This window comes from Gekko japonicus, unplaced genomic scaffold (genome assembly GCF_001447785.1).
Source record: "Gekko japonicus isolate JY-2015 unplaced genomic scaffold, Gekko_japonicus_V1.1 scaffold5075, whole genome shotgun sequence".
NCBI lineage: Eukaryota > Metazoa > Chordata > Lepidosauria > Squamata > Gekkonidae > Gekko > Gekko japonicus.
This window is the reverse complement of record NW_015164360.1, coordinates 42,020-56,835: the sequence shown is the minus strand read 5'-3', so window position 1 is coordinate 56,835 and position 14,816 is coordinate 42,020. Positions and strand designations below refer to the sequence as shown.

Genomic DNA, 14,816 nt, shown 5'->3' with positions numbered 1-14,816 from the left:
ATTGGCTACATTAGGGGTGTGTGGCCTAATATGCAAAGGAGTCCCTGCTACAAAAAGAGCCCCTACCTGCAGGAGCGCACAGGAGTGGAGCTCCGGCAGTAAAGAGCCCAGGGGGCGGGCACATGCAACAAGCCCCACCCCCTGCTCCCAGCAGCCCTCAGTCAGAGCAAGGAGCAGCCAGGTAAATTGCAGAGCCCCTCCAGCCCCCTGGTCCAAAACAGTCCAGTGGCACCTTTAAGACCAAGTTACCTCTCAGTCATCTCCTCTCCTCTTGTGCACTGAATTGTGTCAACGCCGGGTAGCCCCGTTGATCCACAGCAGTCGATTCGAGTTCAGGAGCACTTTAGAGGCCAACAAGATTTTTCAGGGAAGAAGCTTTCAAGAGTCAAAACTCTGACGAAGGGTCAAAGAGAGTCAGGGGTATCTGACAAGGGGAACTCTGATTCTCAAAAGCCTTATACCCTCAACAATCCTGCTGGTCTCTGAGGCGCTACTGGACTCACATCTAGCTCTTCTTATATGCCGAATAGCTCCTTTGTGCTGCAAGGCAGACTGATGTGGAGAAAAATTAAGCAGCCATAGCAGAAGTATCTGTCACCGTGTGCGGATCAGAGAAGGTTGGAGACCTTGTGTAGAATTGATGAGCCTTCCTGCTCTGCCAGTAGATAAGAACATTAGGTGTGTGGGCTCTAATCTGGGAGAACCAGGTTTGATTCCCCACTCCTCCACTTGCACTTGCTGGATGACCTTGGACAAGCCATAGTTCATTCAGAGCTGTTCTCTCAAGGACAGTTCTGGAAAGAGCTCTCACAGCTCCACCTACCTCACAGGGTGTCTGTTGTGGGGAAGGGAAGGGAAAAGAGTTTTTAAGCCGCTCTGAGATACCTTTCGGTAGTGAAGGGCGGGGTATAAATCCAATCTCTTCCTCTTCTTCTTTTACCTCACAGGGTGTCTGTTGTGGGAAGGGGAAGGGAAATGAGTTTGTAAGCCGCTCTGAGACACCTTTGGGTAGTGAAGGGCAGGGTATAAATCCAATCTCTTCTCATCTTCTTCTTCTTCTTGATGAGCCTTCCTGCTCTGCCAGTAGATAAGAACATCAGAAGAGCCCTGCTGGATCAGAGCAGTGGTCCATCTAGTCCAGCATCCTGTCTCACACAGCAGCCATTCAGTTCTTCTGGAGGGCCAAGAACAGGGCATGGAGGCCAAGGCCCTCATTAGCTACCTTCTAGTGTCCTGGCCCCACTTCTGGACCTCCTGATGGTACCTGGTATTTATGGCCACTGTGTGACACAGAGTGTTGGACTGGACGAGCCATTGGCCTGATCCGACATTGACTTCCCTTATGTTCTTGTGTAACGTAAGAGCCCTGCTGGATCAGAGCAGTGGTCCATCTAGTCCAGCATCCTGTCTCACACAGTGGCCAACCAGTTCCTCTGGAGGGACAACAACAGTGTATGGAGGCCAAGGCCTTCATAAGAACATCAGAAGAGCCCTGCTGGATCAGACCAGTGGTCCCTCTAGTCCAGCATCCCATCTCACACAGCAGCCAACCAGTTCTTCTGGAGGGCCAACAACAGGGCTTGGAGGCCAAGGCCTTCATAAGAACTTAAGAGCCTTGCTGGATCAGAGCAGTGGTCCATATAGTCCAACATCCCATCTCACACAGCGGCCAGCCAGTAACTGTAGAGGTCCAGGAACAGGGCGTAGAGCCCAAGGCCTACTGGTACTGGGATTCAAGGGTTTACTGACTTTGAATGTGCATGTCCCCTTTATCACCATGGCTAGTAGTGACTGATAGACCTCTCCTCCATGAATCTGTCTAATCCCCTTTTAATAAGAAGAGATGGGCAGTGAGAGAGTCCCAAGGGAGAGACTAAGAGTGCATTGAGATGTCCTAATGCAGTTGTGTCGAACTAATTCGTTATGAGGGCTGGATAAATGAGACCTTGTTGGGCCGAGCCTTGTGTGTCATAAAATGTAATGCCCGGTAGCGGAGATTTAAACTTTATAAAGGACACAAAGACAAAGATGGGGTTTTTTTTACTTAGAATAAAAACATGCTTAAAACATTAGCACTCTTGCAATATTTTGTTCATTTAACAGTGTCTGATAACTGACACCTCTTGCTCTGAATTATTGCATCAAATGTCTGTGCTGTAGCAGTCTTGAGTATACTGTTTAGGTGTGTATTTGTAAGTTGCAAACCTACGATGACGCAGCAGCAGCAGAAGTGGAAGAAGCAGCAGAATACAGCCAGTTCCACTGTGGGCCTGATAGAAGCCCTCTGGGGCATGATCCACCCCCCGGGCCACATGTTTGACACCCCTGTCCTAATGCAACCCACACAATAGATACTTGGTGTAGTGGTTAGGAGCGTGGACTCTAATCTAGGAGAACAGGGTTTGATTCCCCACTCTTCCACATGCAGCTGCTGGTGTGACCTTGGGTCAGTTACAAGCTCTTTCAGCAGTTCTCTCAGGGCTCTCTCAGCCCCACCTATCTCACGGGGTGTCTGTTGTGAGGAGGGGAAGGGAAAGGAGTTTTTAAGCCACTCTGAGACTCCCAAGTGAAGGGCAGGGTATAAATCCAATCTCTTTTGTTCTTCGTCTCTGATGGATGCACAGGAAACCGATAAGTATCACTTTCACCTGAAAGTACAATCGCATCCCTGAGCCTTGAATGATAGGGCAAAGTAGAAAGCAGGACCGGTTGGCCTAACCATCACAGCCAAGTCCCAGCTGGCCTGTTATCATGAGATTAAAACTTGCCTATAATCTCAAGGGTAGAGGGGATTCACCCGTGCACCTCAATGTGAATTATTTATTTATTGTATTTTATACTATTCTGTACTGTTTTAATGTTTTAACTTGGGCATTCGTGCCCCTTGTGAGCCACCCTGAGCCTTCAGGGAGGGCAGGGTATAAATTTAAAGATAAATAAATAAATTAGTGGTCAGAATGTCTGATGTCGACCAGGGAAATCTGGTTGCAAGTCACAAGGTGATTTACGGGCCGCCATTCTCTCTCAGCTTAATATGCCTGTTGCAGATTTGTTGAGCAGATTTTGTACTGAGCTCCGAGGAAGAGGAGGAGATTGGATCTATTCCCCGCCCTTCACTCGGAGTCTCAGAGCGGCTTACAGTCTCCTTTCCCTCCTCCTCCCCACAACAGACACCCTGTGAGGTGGGTGGGGCTGAGAGAGCTCTGAGAGAACTGCCCTTGAGAGAACAGCTCTGAGCGAACTTGTGACTGACCCAAGGTCACACCAGCAGCTGCATGTGGAGGAGTGGGGGATCAAACCCGGTCCTCCCAGATTGGAGTCCGCTGCTTTTAACCACTGCACCAAACTGGCGTTATAAAAATATTTAATTTGATGTAAATCCTAGAGACCTGCCTACTCCAGCTAAGAGGCAGATGACAACTATGATCATCATCTCTTACGTTGGAGGTATGGAGACCAGTGTTCCCTCTAAGCTGAGTTAGAGTGAGCTAGCTCACAGGTTTTTTAGCTTCCAGCTCACACATTTTTGTTTCAGCTCAGGAAAGATGGCTCCGGAGCAAACTAATTTTTGCAGTAGCCAAGTCGCTCGCTCACAACTTTAATGCCAGTAGCTCACAAAGTAGAACTTTTGCTCACAAGACTTCACAGCTTAGAGGGAACATTGATGGAGACCCAAAAATAAGGGGCAGTGAAGAAGAAAGAGCAGAGTCGTTTGTGAGGACGGTCGAGGAATGTCCGAAACTCGCCAGCCAACTGAGAATTTGGGTCGGATCAAGTTTGCCCTGACCTGGGTGGTCCAGGCGAGCCCGGTCTCATCAGATCTTGAAAGCTAAGCAGGGTCAGCCCTGGGTAGTACTTGGATGGGAGACCACCAGGGAAGTCCAGGGTCACTATGCAGAGGCAAGCCACCCCTGGTCGTCTCTTGCCCGGAAAACCCTACGGGGTCACCACGAGTGAGCTACGACTTGACGGCATTTTCCACCACCATCAAGTTTGAGAGAAGGACCTAAGGAAAGCTTTGCTGGATCAAACCTGTTGTGTCCGCTGACCGCCACCAGAGGCCAGCGCACATGCCTGAGCTTCAGTCTGGCTTAACAATAGGGACTAGGATCCTAGTCCCTCCACTGGGGGAACCAATGGGACCGTGGCGGGAGATTCAAACCCGCCAATGGGACCCAGGGGTGTGTCCCCTGGTTGTGTATATAGTTGGCCTGCCGGCTGTTGTGTGGTGTCTTGTTGTGTACTGAATAAAGCGTGCTATGCATTACGTCGTTGTTCGTCATTCATCCATGCGGCAACCCACTACACAATAAAACCAAAGGTCCATCTGATCTAGCATCTTCTTTCATAGGGAGGCTGACCAGATTGTATGTTTCAATTGTGATGTACACCACCCCGAGCCCTCGGGGGGGGGTGATTTATAAATCAAATAAATAAATAGATGCCCTGCCAGATTCCTGCAAGCCAGGCACAGAGGCCAAAGCCACCCCCTCCCCCCAGATGTGGCCCACCCCAGAAACTGGTATTCAGAGGAGCAACGCAGAGGTCTAAGAAAGCAGTGAGGCTTCTAATGTGAATAGGGGTACTTGAAAGAACAAGTTGAAGAGCTAATCGAAGGACAGTTTAATCATTCATAGAGCAGAGAAGGGAAGAGAGCAGTCGTGTGTTGCAGTTCAGGAGACGGGTGAGCCTCACCACCCCGTTCATGTCTAATTAAGCTGCTACTTTGTCTGTCACCCAGATGTTGAGGCACTTTATTGAAAACTGAAGGAGCCTGTGTTAATGAGGCTAGGAGATGGTGTTGTGGATATCCTGTAATTCATTGAAAAACGCTTTCCTGGGGGGCGGGAAGCAGGGGTTGTGATTCAAACCAAATGGGCGGCTTAAGGCCAGCTATTGAACCGGCAAAACCTCCTGTGGCCTTCCACTCGGATCCCTTTCTCTCCTCCTCCCACCACACCCATTGCTGCACTCTGCAACATGTGTGGCACGGGTTGCAGAGTTCACACGACCGCTTCAGGACTTAGCTAGCTGCACCCAGCCCAGACCTTGCCAGGTTGATTGGGTTGTGTGAATCGCTTTTTTGGGACAAAGGGGAGACAAGTGTCTTTAGTGAAACTACTGTTGAACTCTAGTGTCGGGCTGGAGAACAGGGCTGTCTCCTTCTACAGGGTTTCTTTAGTAGGGCTTTCCCAGGGAGAAGAACCTCGGAAAAGAGCAAAGAGGTGGGGAGTCTAACTGTCCCACTTCTGCCTTCTCCAATTTGGTGTAGGGGTCAAGTGTGCAGACTCTAATCTGGGAGAACTGGGTTTGATTCCCCACTCCTCCAGTTAGACCTGCTCGATGACCTTGGGCAAGCCATAGTTCTCTCAGAGCTGTCCTTGAAAGAGCAGTTTCTGTCAAGAGCACTGTCAGCCCCACCTACCTCACAGGGTGTCTGTTGTGGGGAGGGGAAGGGAAAGGAATTTGTAAGCCGCTCTGAGACTCCAAGTGAAGGGCAAGGTATAAATCCAATCTCTTCTCTTCTTCTTCCAAGCCATGCGGCAGTAGCGGAAGCGCAATTCAGCCATATAGCTGGCCCGAATAAAAGACTAATAATATCGGTTTTTATTCGGGCCAACTGTATCGGTAGCAGGATCAGATTGTCTAATTGGCATTCGGCCGAATAAGTATTTATTTATTCAGTTCGGTTTATACCTGGTGCCGAACACAAGGCCCTGCTCACACCCTCCCAACTTTCCTCATGCCTCCCAACTGCCTGTGTGCCCTTCCCCTGCCTCCTTGAAAGACCTCCCGTTGCCCATGCTCACAGCCACCTGCACCACTTGCAAGCCTTTCCCTAATGGCATTTGGGAGTATGTGCATCCAAGAGTATGGATGGTAGAGTGCTAGCAAGTGAGGGGGGGTGTCAACAGCAGTGGGCCCTCCTAAAAGCCCTGGGCCCTGGCAGCTCCCCCACCTCAGGGTATGCTCACTGGCAGAGCATGTGTGCTGCCAATAGAAGATCCAGGTTTGGTCCCCAACATTTCCAATCACAATTTCGGACAGCAGGTGATGAGGAAGACCCTTCCTTGAAACCACAGCGTGCAGCTGCCAGGCAGAGGTCTCAGCTCTGAGCTCAATGAGCCAACGATCTGACTCGGCAGAAGGCAGCTGCATCACACCCAAGGTGGATCTTTGCACTCTGCTGCTAAGAATGGCAGTTGGCCCTGGTCAAATAGAAGAAGAAGGAGAGGAGGAGGAGGAGGAGATTGGATTTATACCCCGCCCTTCACTACCCAAAGGAGTCTCAGAGCGGCTTACAAACTCCTTTCCCTTCCCCTCCCCACAACAGACACCCTGTGAGGGAGGTGGGGCTGAGAGAACTCTTGACAGAAACTGCTCTTTTTCAAGGACAGCTCTTATCAGAACTATGGCTTGCCCAAGGTCATCCAGCCAGGTGTAAGTGGAGGAGTGGGGAATCAAACCCGGTTCTCCCAGATAAGAAGAAGAAGAAGAAGAAGAAGAAGAAGAAGAAGAAGAAGAAGAAGAAGAAGAAGAAGAAGAAGAAGAAGAAGAAGAAGAAGAAGAAGAGGAGATTGGATTTATACCCTGCCCTTCACTACCCAAAGGTGTCTCAGAGCGGCTTACAAACTCCTTTCCCTTCCCCTCCCCACAACAGACACCCGGTGAGGTAAAAGAAGAAGAAGAGGAGATTGGATTTATACCCCGCCCTTCACTACCCAAAGGAGTCTCAGAGTGGCTTACAAACTCCTTTCCCTTCCCCTCCCCACAACAGACACCCTGAGGTAAAAGAAGAAGAAGAGATTGGATTTATACCCCGCCCTTCACTACCCAAAGGTGTCTCAGAGGGGCTTACAAACTCCTTCCCCTTCCCCTCCCCACAACAGACACCCTGTGAGGCAAAAGAAGAAGAGGAAGAGATTGGATTGATACCCCGCCCTTCACTACCCAAAGGAGTCTCAGAGCGACTTACAAACTCCTTCCCCTTCCCCTCCCCACAACAGACACCCTGTGAGGTAGGTGGGGCTGAGAGAGCTCTTGACAGAAACTGCTCTTTTTCAAGGACAGCTGTGCCAGAGGTCATCCAGCCAGCTGCAAGTGGAGGAGTGGGGAATCAAACCCAGTTCTCCCAGCTTAGAGTCTGCGCACTTAACCACGACACCGAACTGGCTCTCGATAAGTGGTACTGTTGACTGGATCCTTTTCAGCAGCATCCAGCCTATTTTGGTGCTATCCCAGGTCTTGCCACGGTTTCCAGAAAGAGAGGCAGCCAGGGTTATCCTATGGGGTTCATGCATCCAAGGGAAAGAACAGCACAAATGAATCGTGGTCCTGTTCTCTGCCTCAGCTGAGCACTTAAGATGAGAAGAAAGAGTGCCACCGTTACCCAACGGTCGCAGTGGCAGGCAGGAGGTGGCGGAGAACATAATCAGTGCAGCCACGGGATAAATTGTTTCCTAAAATTACTTCCATGTTTCTGGAACCAAGTGCTTCCTGCCGGGTCTCATTGAGCCAACAATCTAGGGCCATCTTGACAAAGTTCTTCAGTTCGGTGAAGAATGTCCCATTGGGGGTGACTGAACATATGAAGTCACCTGTTGATTTCCTGGAGATGTGCTAAGAATACAGTATTAGAGTTTTATATGCACTGTAGCTCCGGAGGCCAGTTTCTGGGAGACAACAGCAGCCAGACGCCATGGATCATTGGTTGAGCATCTGCGTTGCTTGCGGCAAAGCCCAGGTTCGATCCCCAGCCTCTCTAGAGAAAAGAATATTGTAGTAAGTAAATTGAAAGACCTCCACCTGAGACCCTGAAAAGCCACTGCCATTCAGAGTAGAGAGGACTGACCGTTCTTGACCAATGCTCTAACTCTGTACAAGACGATTTTATACGTCTACCATTTTATCTCAGCACAAACCTGTGAGAAAGCTTTGGCTGAGAGCGAGTGATTGAAGTCAAGGTTACCCAGTGAGCTTTACAGCACAGCAGGGATTTGAACTCAAGTCTCCTAGACCCTGGTCTGACACTGTAACCACTGCACCAGACAGGCTTCCACCGGGGCCAGTGCAAGAATTCACTGCCACAGGAGGTGGTGTCGGCTACAAGCATGGACAGCTGTAAGAGGGAATTAGATAAGCATACGGAAGTCCATCAGTAGGTATAGATAGTATAGATAGTAACTCTCAGTCTGGGGCCAGTGATGCACTGTATTCTTGGTGCTTGGGGGGGGGCAACAGTGAGAGGGTTTCTGGTGTCCTGGCCCCACTGGTGGACCTCCTGGTGGCACCTGGTATTTTTGGCCATCATGTGACACAGAGTGTTGGACTGGATGGGCCATTGGCTTGATCCAACATTGGCGTCTCTTATGTTCTTATGTTCTTAATTCACAGTGTCTTTCCTAAGGATGGAGTGTGTCTTACGCAAGGGATCTCTCTCTTTTTTTTGGTGTGTTTATAATTAATGAAAACCAGACTTTGGACGGCTGGACACGCAGATCCTTATTTATATGAGAGAATATGTCTGTGTTTTGTTTATGACTCATTAACTTGGGTTTGTTTAAAGGAGTTCTTTTCGGAGGCCAGGGATCATGGCAGCGCACAAGCCAATTTCGTACAAAACAAAAATTTAGACAGCAGTGCCGAGTTTTCGTGCCAATGTTTTTAAAACGAAACTTTCAAAAAGTAGGCACCTGTGTGTGTGTGTGTGTGCGTCTTTGTGTGTGCATGTGGTATTCTTTTTCCATCAGAGACATTTTCTCATGAAAGGACTCGGAGGTGACTTTTATTCTTTCAACGCAGCCAGTGTGAATTAGATTGCTACCCATTAATCTAGCCAGTAGTCGATAAATGAACCTTCCTAGAAATCTTGGCCGCCCTCGAAACACTTCAAGGACGGCTCAAACAGGAAGGTGCAAATTAACGTTGCAACCAGTCATGAAATGAAGTTGACTTAGAGGGAAATGTTTTTTATCCTTTACTGGAATCAAAGCCTACTTTCTTGTTGTTGCTCTCCTCGTTTCATAAGATACTTACGAATTTCCTGTATACGAACATCTCAGGCAGAGAAGGGCTGGTGGTAGGGCTGCAAAATCCCCCCGGGGGGTGGATTTCCCCCCGCTTTAAAGGCCCGATTTCCGCCGCCGCGGAATCGGGCCCCTGGGGAAACCCCACCCCGTCATCACATCCGGGTGACATGCATGCGGCGCGCGCGCTCGGGACAACGTCCGGGAGCCCCACGCCGCAGGAATAAACAGGTTTGGCAACCCTAGCTGGTGGTGGGAAATGCCATCTTGTTGCAGTCGAATGATGCCAACCCCATACGGTTTTGAAAGCAAGAGACGTTCGGAAGTGGTTTGCCATTGCCTGTCTCTGCCTAGTGACCCTGGTATTCTTTGGTGGTCTCCCATCCAAGTATGAACCAAGGCCGACCCAGCTTAGCTTCTGAAATCTGGCCAGATCCGGCTAGGCTGGGCCATTCAGTATTGGACTTCTTTCTTGGCGAGACAATATGGTGTGGGGGTTGTGATATCAATCACTTTTATAGTCTGGTTTTATCCTGGAAAGTGATGTATGAGACGCGAGCTAAGCTGCTAGGCATGTTGTGCTGTTTATGTGCTGGCTGAGTATTTTCAGCTAGGTTTTTAATTGTTAACAGCTTTTACGCTTTCATTATGTTTCTGTTTGTTTTGTTTTGTAAGCCACCTTGGGCAGGTTCTCTGGAGAGGCGGCATTTGGGTTGCCAGCCCCCTGGTGGGGGTGGGGAATTTCTTGCCCTAGATGGCCGTCAGCTGGTAGCATGACATCACTTCCCGGGAAACCCCAGAAGTGATGTCACTCATCTCTAGTAATTGGCTGGAACTGGGGTAAAACCATAAGAGTTTTCAGTGATTCCTAGAGAGTACTAATGTTATATCTGTTTCTTCCCAGAAGTGACAACACACCAACAGCCACGTCCCCACTGACTCCTCCCCCTCAGTCACCCACTGGTTGTCAGGCCAGGCCTAGCAACCCTAGGCGACGTAGAAATTTTCTAAATAAATATTTTTAAAAAGTAGAACTGCCAAGGGATACAGTTGAGGTTTCCACAAACCTCAAAACCGGAGTTTATACAAATCTGAAAAGTATGAGATGGTGTGGAACCTTTTAATTTTAGGGCAGATTTCCTCACAACCTAAAGTAGTGAGTAACTTATCTTACTCTACGAGCTTTTTAAATCGATGGCTGCCTTTCTTGGGAAATATGGGAAAGGGGGCATCACAATGTCGACGGTGCCCACAAAAATATCGTACGGTTTACAGTTAAGTACTGCTAAGTGAACACAACAAATGGGTAAAGGTAAAGGTAAAGGTTCCCTTGCTCAAAAGCCAGTCGAATCAGACTCAAGGGTTGCGGTCCTCATCTCCGTTTCAAAGCCAAAGAGCCAGCGCTGTCCGAAGACGTTTCCGTGGTCATGTAACCGGCATGACTAAACACCAAGGCGCACGGAACGCTGTTACCTTCCCACCGAAGTGGTCCCTATTTATCTACTTGCAATTTCTTGCTTTCGAACTGCTAGGTTGGCAGGAGCTGGAACGAGAGACGGGAGCTCACTCCGTCATGTGGCACACTCGGGTCTCGAACTGCTGAACTACCGACCTTCCACAGCCTGCAGTTCAGCGTCTTAACCACTTGAGCCACCACAGCTCCTAACAAATGGTTAGATTTCTGTAAAAAGCATTAATGTACAACAGACCAAGTACTGGGACATCAGTGTACCAGTATGTTTAACCTACGGTTGTTGAATTTTCATTTCCTTGTTGGTGCTGTGAGAAACTAAACTTAAAGACTTATCAAAAATATACCCCTGGGGTATTTGGGGGGCATTTGGGGTTGCTATAGATCCCTAGCTTAGTGGGATGATTTCCCCCCCCCCCACATCCATAACAGTAAATGTAGCGAATGTTATTTTATGTGGGGGGGAGGACCGCAGGGGCTAAAACCAAGTTAGGGACTGCCTTGCCTTTTGCCTGAGTCTCCTTTACCTCCTTCCCCTTCTTAAGATGTAGAACCTAAGTAAAATCCCAACCACATCTACAGTGCCCCAGTGGAAAGTACTTGACCATATGAGAATGTTCGGGGGGGGGGGTCAGTTGTAATATCTTTTTTCATCCTGCCCCAGACATATCTCATGGGATGGTTCTCTGTTGGATCCCATAACCGTGTTGCAACTTCAGAGGGGGTGCAAAACACCACCTGTGGGGCTTTGGTTCCTGGCCACGATATGCTATTGATAGCTTTATATATAAAAAAAATAGGTAGATTTGAGTCCAGTCCACCTTAGTGACTATCAAGATATTTGAGGTATAAGCTTTTGAGAATCAAAGCATCTCAAAGTAGCTAGCCTTGAATAGCTAGATTCAAGTCCAGTAGCGCCTTAGCGAGAAAGAAAGATTTCCAGGAGTATGAGCTTTTGACAGGGAAAGTTTCCTCCATCAGATACCATCTCAGAAGCTCATACCCCGAAAATCCTAAGAATATAAGAAGACCGCTGCTGGATCTGACCAGTGGTCCATCTAGTCCAGCATCCTGCCTCACACTGTGGCCAACCAGTTCCTCTGGAGGGCCAACAACAGGGCATGGAGGCTGAGACCTTCATAAGAACATCAGAAGAGACCTGCTGGATCAGACCAGTGGTCTATCTAGTCCAGCATCCTGTCTCACACAGTGGCCAACCAATTCCTCTGGAGGGCCAACAACAGGGCACAGAGGCTGAGGCCTTCATAAGAACATCAGAAGAGACCTGCTGGATCAGACCAGTGGTCTATCTAGTCCAGCATCCTGTCTCACACAGTGGCCAACCAATTCCTCTGGAGGGCCAACAACAGGGCACAGAGGCTGAGGCCTTCATAAGAACATCAGAAGAGACCTGCTAGATCAGACCAGTGGTCCAGCTAGTCCAGCATCCTGCCTCACACAGTGACCAACCAGTTCCTCTGGAAGTCCATCAACAGGCCATAGAGGCCAAGGCCTTCCCCTGATTTTGCCTCCTGGCTCCGGGATTCAGAGGCTTGGTGTCTCTCAATGAGGAGGTTCCCCTCAGTCACCATGGCTAGAAGCCATTGATAGACATATGCTCCGTGAATCTACCCAAACCCCTTTTAAAGCTGTTTATTCGTGTGGCCATCACTACATCCTCTGGCAGCGAATTCCACATTTTAATCACTCTCTGCGTAAAGCAGTATTTCCTTTTGTCCGTCCTGAACCTACTGCCTATCACAAAGGTGTCGAACTCATTTGTTACGAGGGCCAGATCTGACATAAATGTCACTTTGGCTGGGCCAAGACCCTGTGTGCCAAAAAATGTAATGCTAGGTACCAGAGGTATGAACTGCATAAAGGACAGCAGCTGGTAAGCTGCTCACTGCAGTGCCCCATGGGCTGGGAGGGGGGTGCAAAAGAAAACCCATATGGGCAGACTGGACAGTAGTGCAGCTGGGCAGACCCTCCTACACTACTTGACTGCTGCAGACGAGGTTGTTCTGCCATGCTGAAGCCACAATCGGAGTGGCTCTGCCCACTCCCCCAAACAGTCTCCTCTTCCCTCCCATGTACTAGTTGTTCGCGGGATGCCAAAGAAGAAGAAGAGATTGGATTTATACCCCGCCCTTCACTCGGAGTCTCAGAGCGGCTTACAATCCCTTTCCCTTCCCCTCCCCACAACAGACACCCTGTGAGGTAGGTGGGGCTGAGAGAGCTCTTTCCAGAACTGCCCTTTCAAGGACAGCTCTGAGAGAACTATGGCTTGCCCAAGGTCATCCAGCAGCTGCAAGTGGAGGAGTGGGGAATCAAACCCAGTTCTCCCAGATTAGAGCCCACGCACTTAACCACTGTACCAAACTGGCTCCTGAGCCCTGGGTGGGCTGGTTCCGGCCCCCGGGCCTTATCTTTGACACCCCTGGCCTATCAGCTTCATTGGACTCCCTCAAGTTCTAGTATTTTGGGAGAGGGAGGAAAAAATTATCTTTGTCGATTCTCTCCATTGCAGGCGTAGTTTTATAGGCCACTATCATCTTGTTGATCCCTAAGGAGCTACTGGACTCGAATCGTGGCTGCCCTCTGAAACCCTTTTCAGCAAATGTGGTTGATTGTTTTGAAAAGGTGGCTTCATATTTTAAGTATGTTTGTACTCAGACTCCCATAAGCCACTTCAAACAGCATTTGGAAGTGCTGGATATTGATTCATTAATTGTCTGTCTTTTTTTAAGCCGATTGGCAAAAAGGACTTATAAAATCCTAGACATTTCAAAATGTATCTCTGCTAGGAGGAGACAAGATTATTAACGTTGCGAGAATTCATGCCTTATAAGTGGATCTGTGCCCATCTTGATTAGAAAACAGAAATGTTGTCTTGCTGTTGGTATGTTACTAATTTTCATTCATTAATTCAGTCAGTCTGCTAAGGTAATATTAATGGCCTGCTAACTGACACAGAATATAAATATAGCTGCTCTGCTGTGGTAGTATTTGTAATAAATAATACTGAAATATTTCTCTGTGTTGTATGCAGTTTTCCGTCTTTCCACCATTATTCACAATCTCCAGTCTCAGGGAATCTTTATATCGGCCTGCATTAATCATATTTCGGCAGCTATTTTGAAGAGCCCTCTGACAGTCCGGTTGGCTCCAGAACTGAAATGATCATTGTTTTCTCTCGCCCTGCAGCCATCTCACCGTTAAAGAAACGTTTCAAGCGCCGTGAAATCGAAGCAATCCAGTGCGAGGTGCGCAAGATGTGCAACTACACCAAGATCCTTTCCACGAAAAAGAACTTGGATCACGTGAACAAAATCCTGAAAGCCAAGCGGCTGCAGAGACAATCAAAGACGGGCAATAACTTTGTCAAAAAGAGGAGAGGGCGTCCCCGCAAGCAGCCCCTCTCATTTGACGAAGACTCCAGAGACCAAATGCCAGTTTTGGAAAAATGCGTCGACCTGCCTTGCAAACGAGGTCAGCGATTCACACTGAACCCTTTAATATTGGAACAAGCAGCCAGTCAAGATACAATCACGGCCACCATTGAGGCCGTCGTACATATGGCCCGAGAGACAACGCAGCCTCCCCCTCCGCCACCGCCCCCTCCACGGACAGCCAGAGTGGGGAAAAGAAAAAACAAATCTCAGCAACATCCAGAGGAGGAGGAGGATGAAGTAAAAGTCAAGAGGCACCGGAAAACTAGAGGAAGCGAAAGTGAAACCCTTCCCTAGTTGCAGACGTGGCTGATCATAGGACAGTGCCGGACGGTTAGCGCCCCGGGAACACGGCCTGGAGCACAGCATTAGGCAGGTCTGTTCGGCACCTACCATGGGATCAGACTTGCTCTGCATTTCAGTAGCACAGCAGCCATGAAGAGTTCAGATAGGAACAACCAGTAATAATAATAATAATAATAATAATTTCAATAATGACACATCTTTGGCGTTAGTACGGGATAGTACGGGAGAGGGTACTGCGGAAGATTTCTTTTCCCCCCAAAAAAGTAACGATCTGCTTTGTAGAGTTTCTGGTACAAATCAGTGTTGTGGTTCTCGTGTCTCCAAGGAGAAGGGGGTTCACTCAGAGTCACTAAAGATTCGTACGCAGTGGGGACTGACAATAGCCATATGAGAATTGTCAATGTCATTCTGAACAGAGGAGCTTGCCTCTTTGACAAATGTGGTTGTGAAGGATAATGGCGTCGGGGCAGCTTCTTTGACTGGTGCAGAGCCGCGGTGGGAAAATTCACGTTTGTTGAAAGCTCTCCCTGCCACAGTGATTTTAAAGGCGCAAGAGCCCCT

At 48.8% G+C, this 14,816-nt stretch overlaps 1 protein-coding gene across 1 annotated transcript in view; it reads left to right on the top strand.

The window, feature by feature from the left end:
- Window positions 1–14,384, top strand: part of LOC107108446 (SET-binding protein-like) — a 17,951-nt gene extending 3,567 nt beyond the window's left edge. The window contains exon 2 of the mRNA XM_015408883.1: window positions 13,705–14,384. Coding sequence (XP_015264369.1) covers window positions 13,705–14,246 — 542 coding nt within the window. The 3' untranslated portion in view covers window positions 14,247–14,384. The remainder of the gene's footprint in view (window positions 1–13,704) is intronic.
- Window positions 14,385–14,816: the final 432 nt, after the last annotated feature.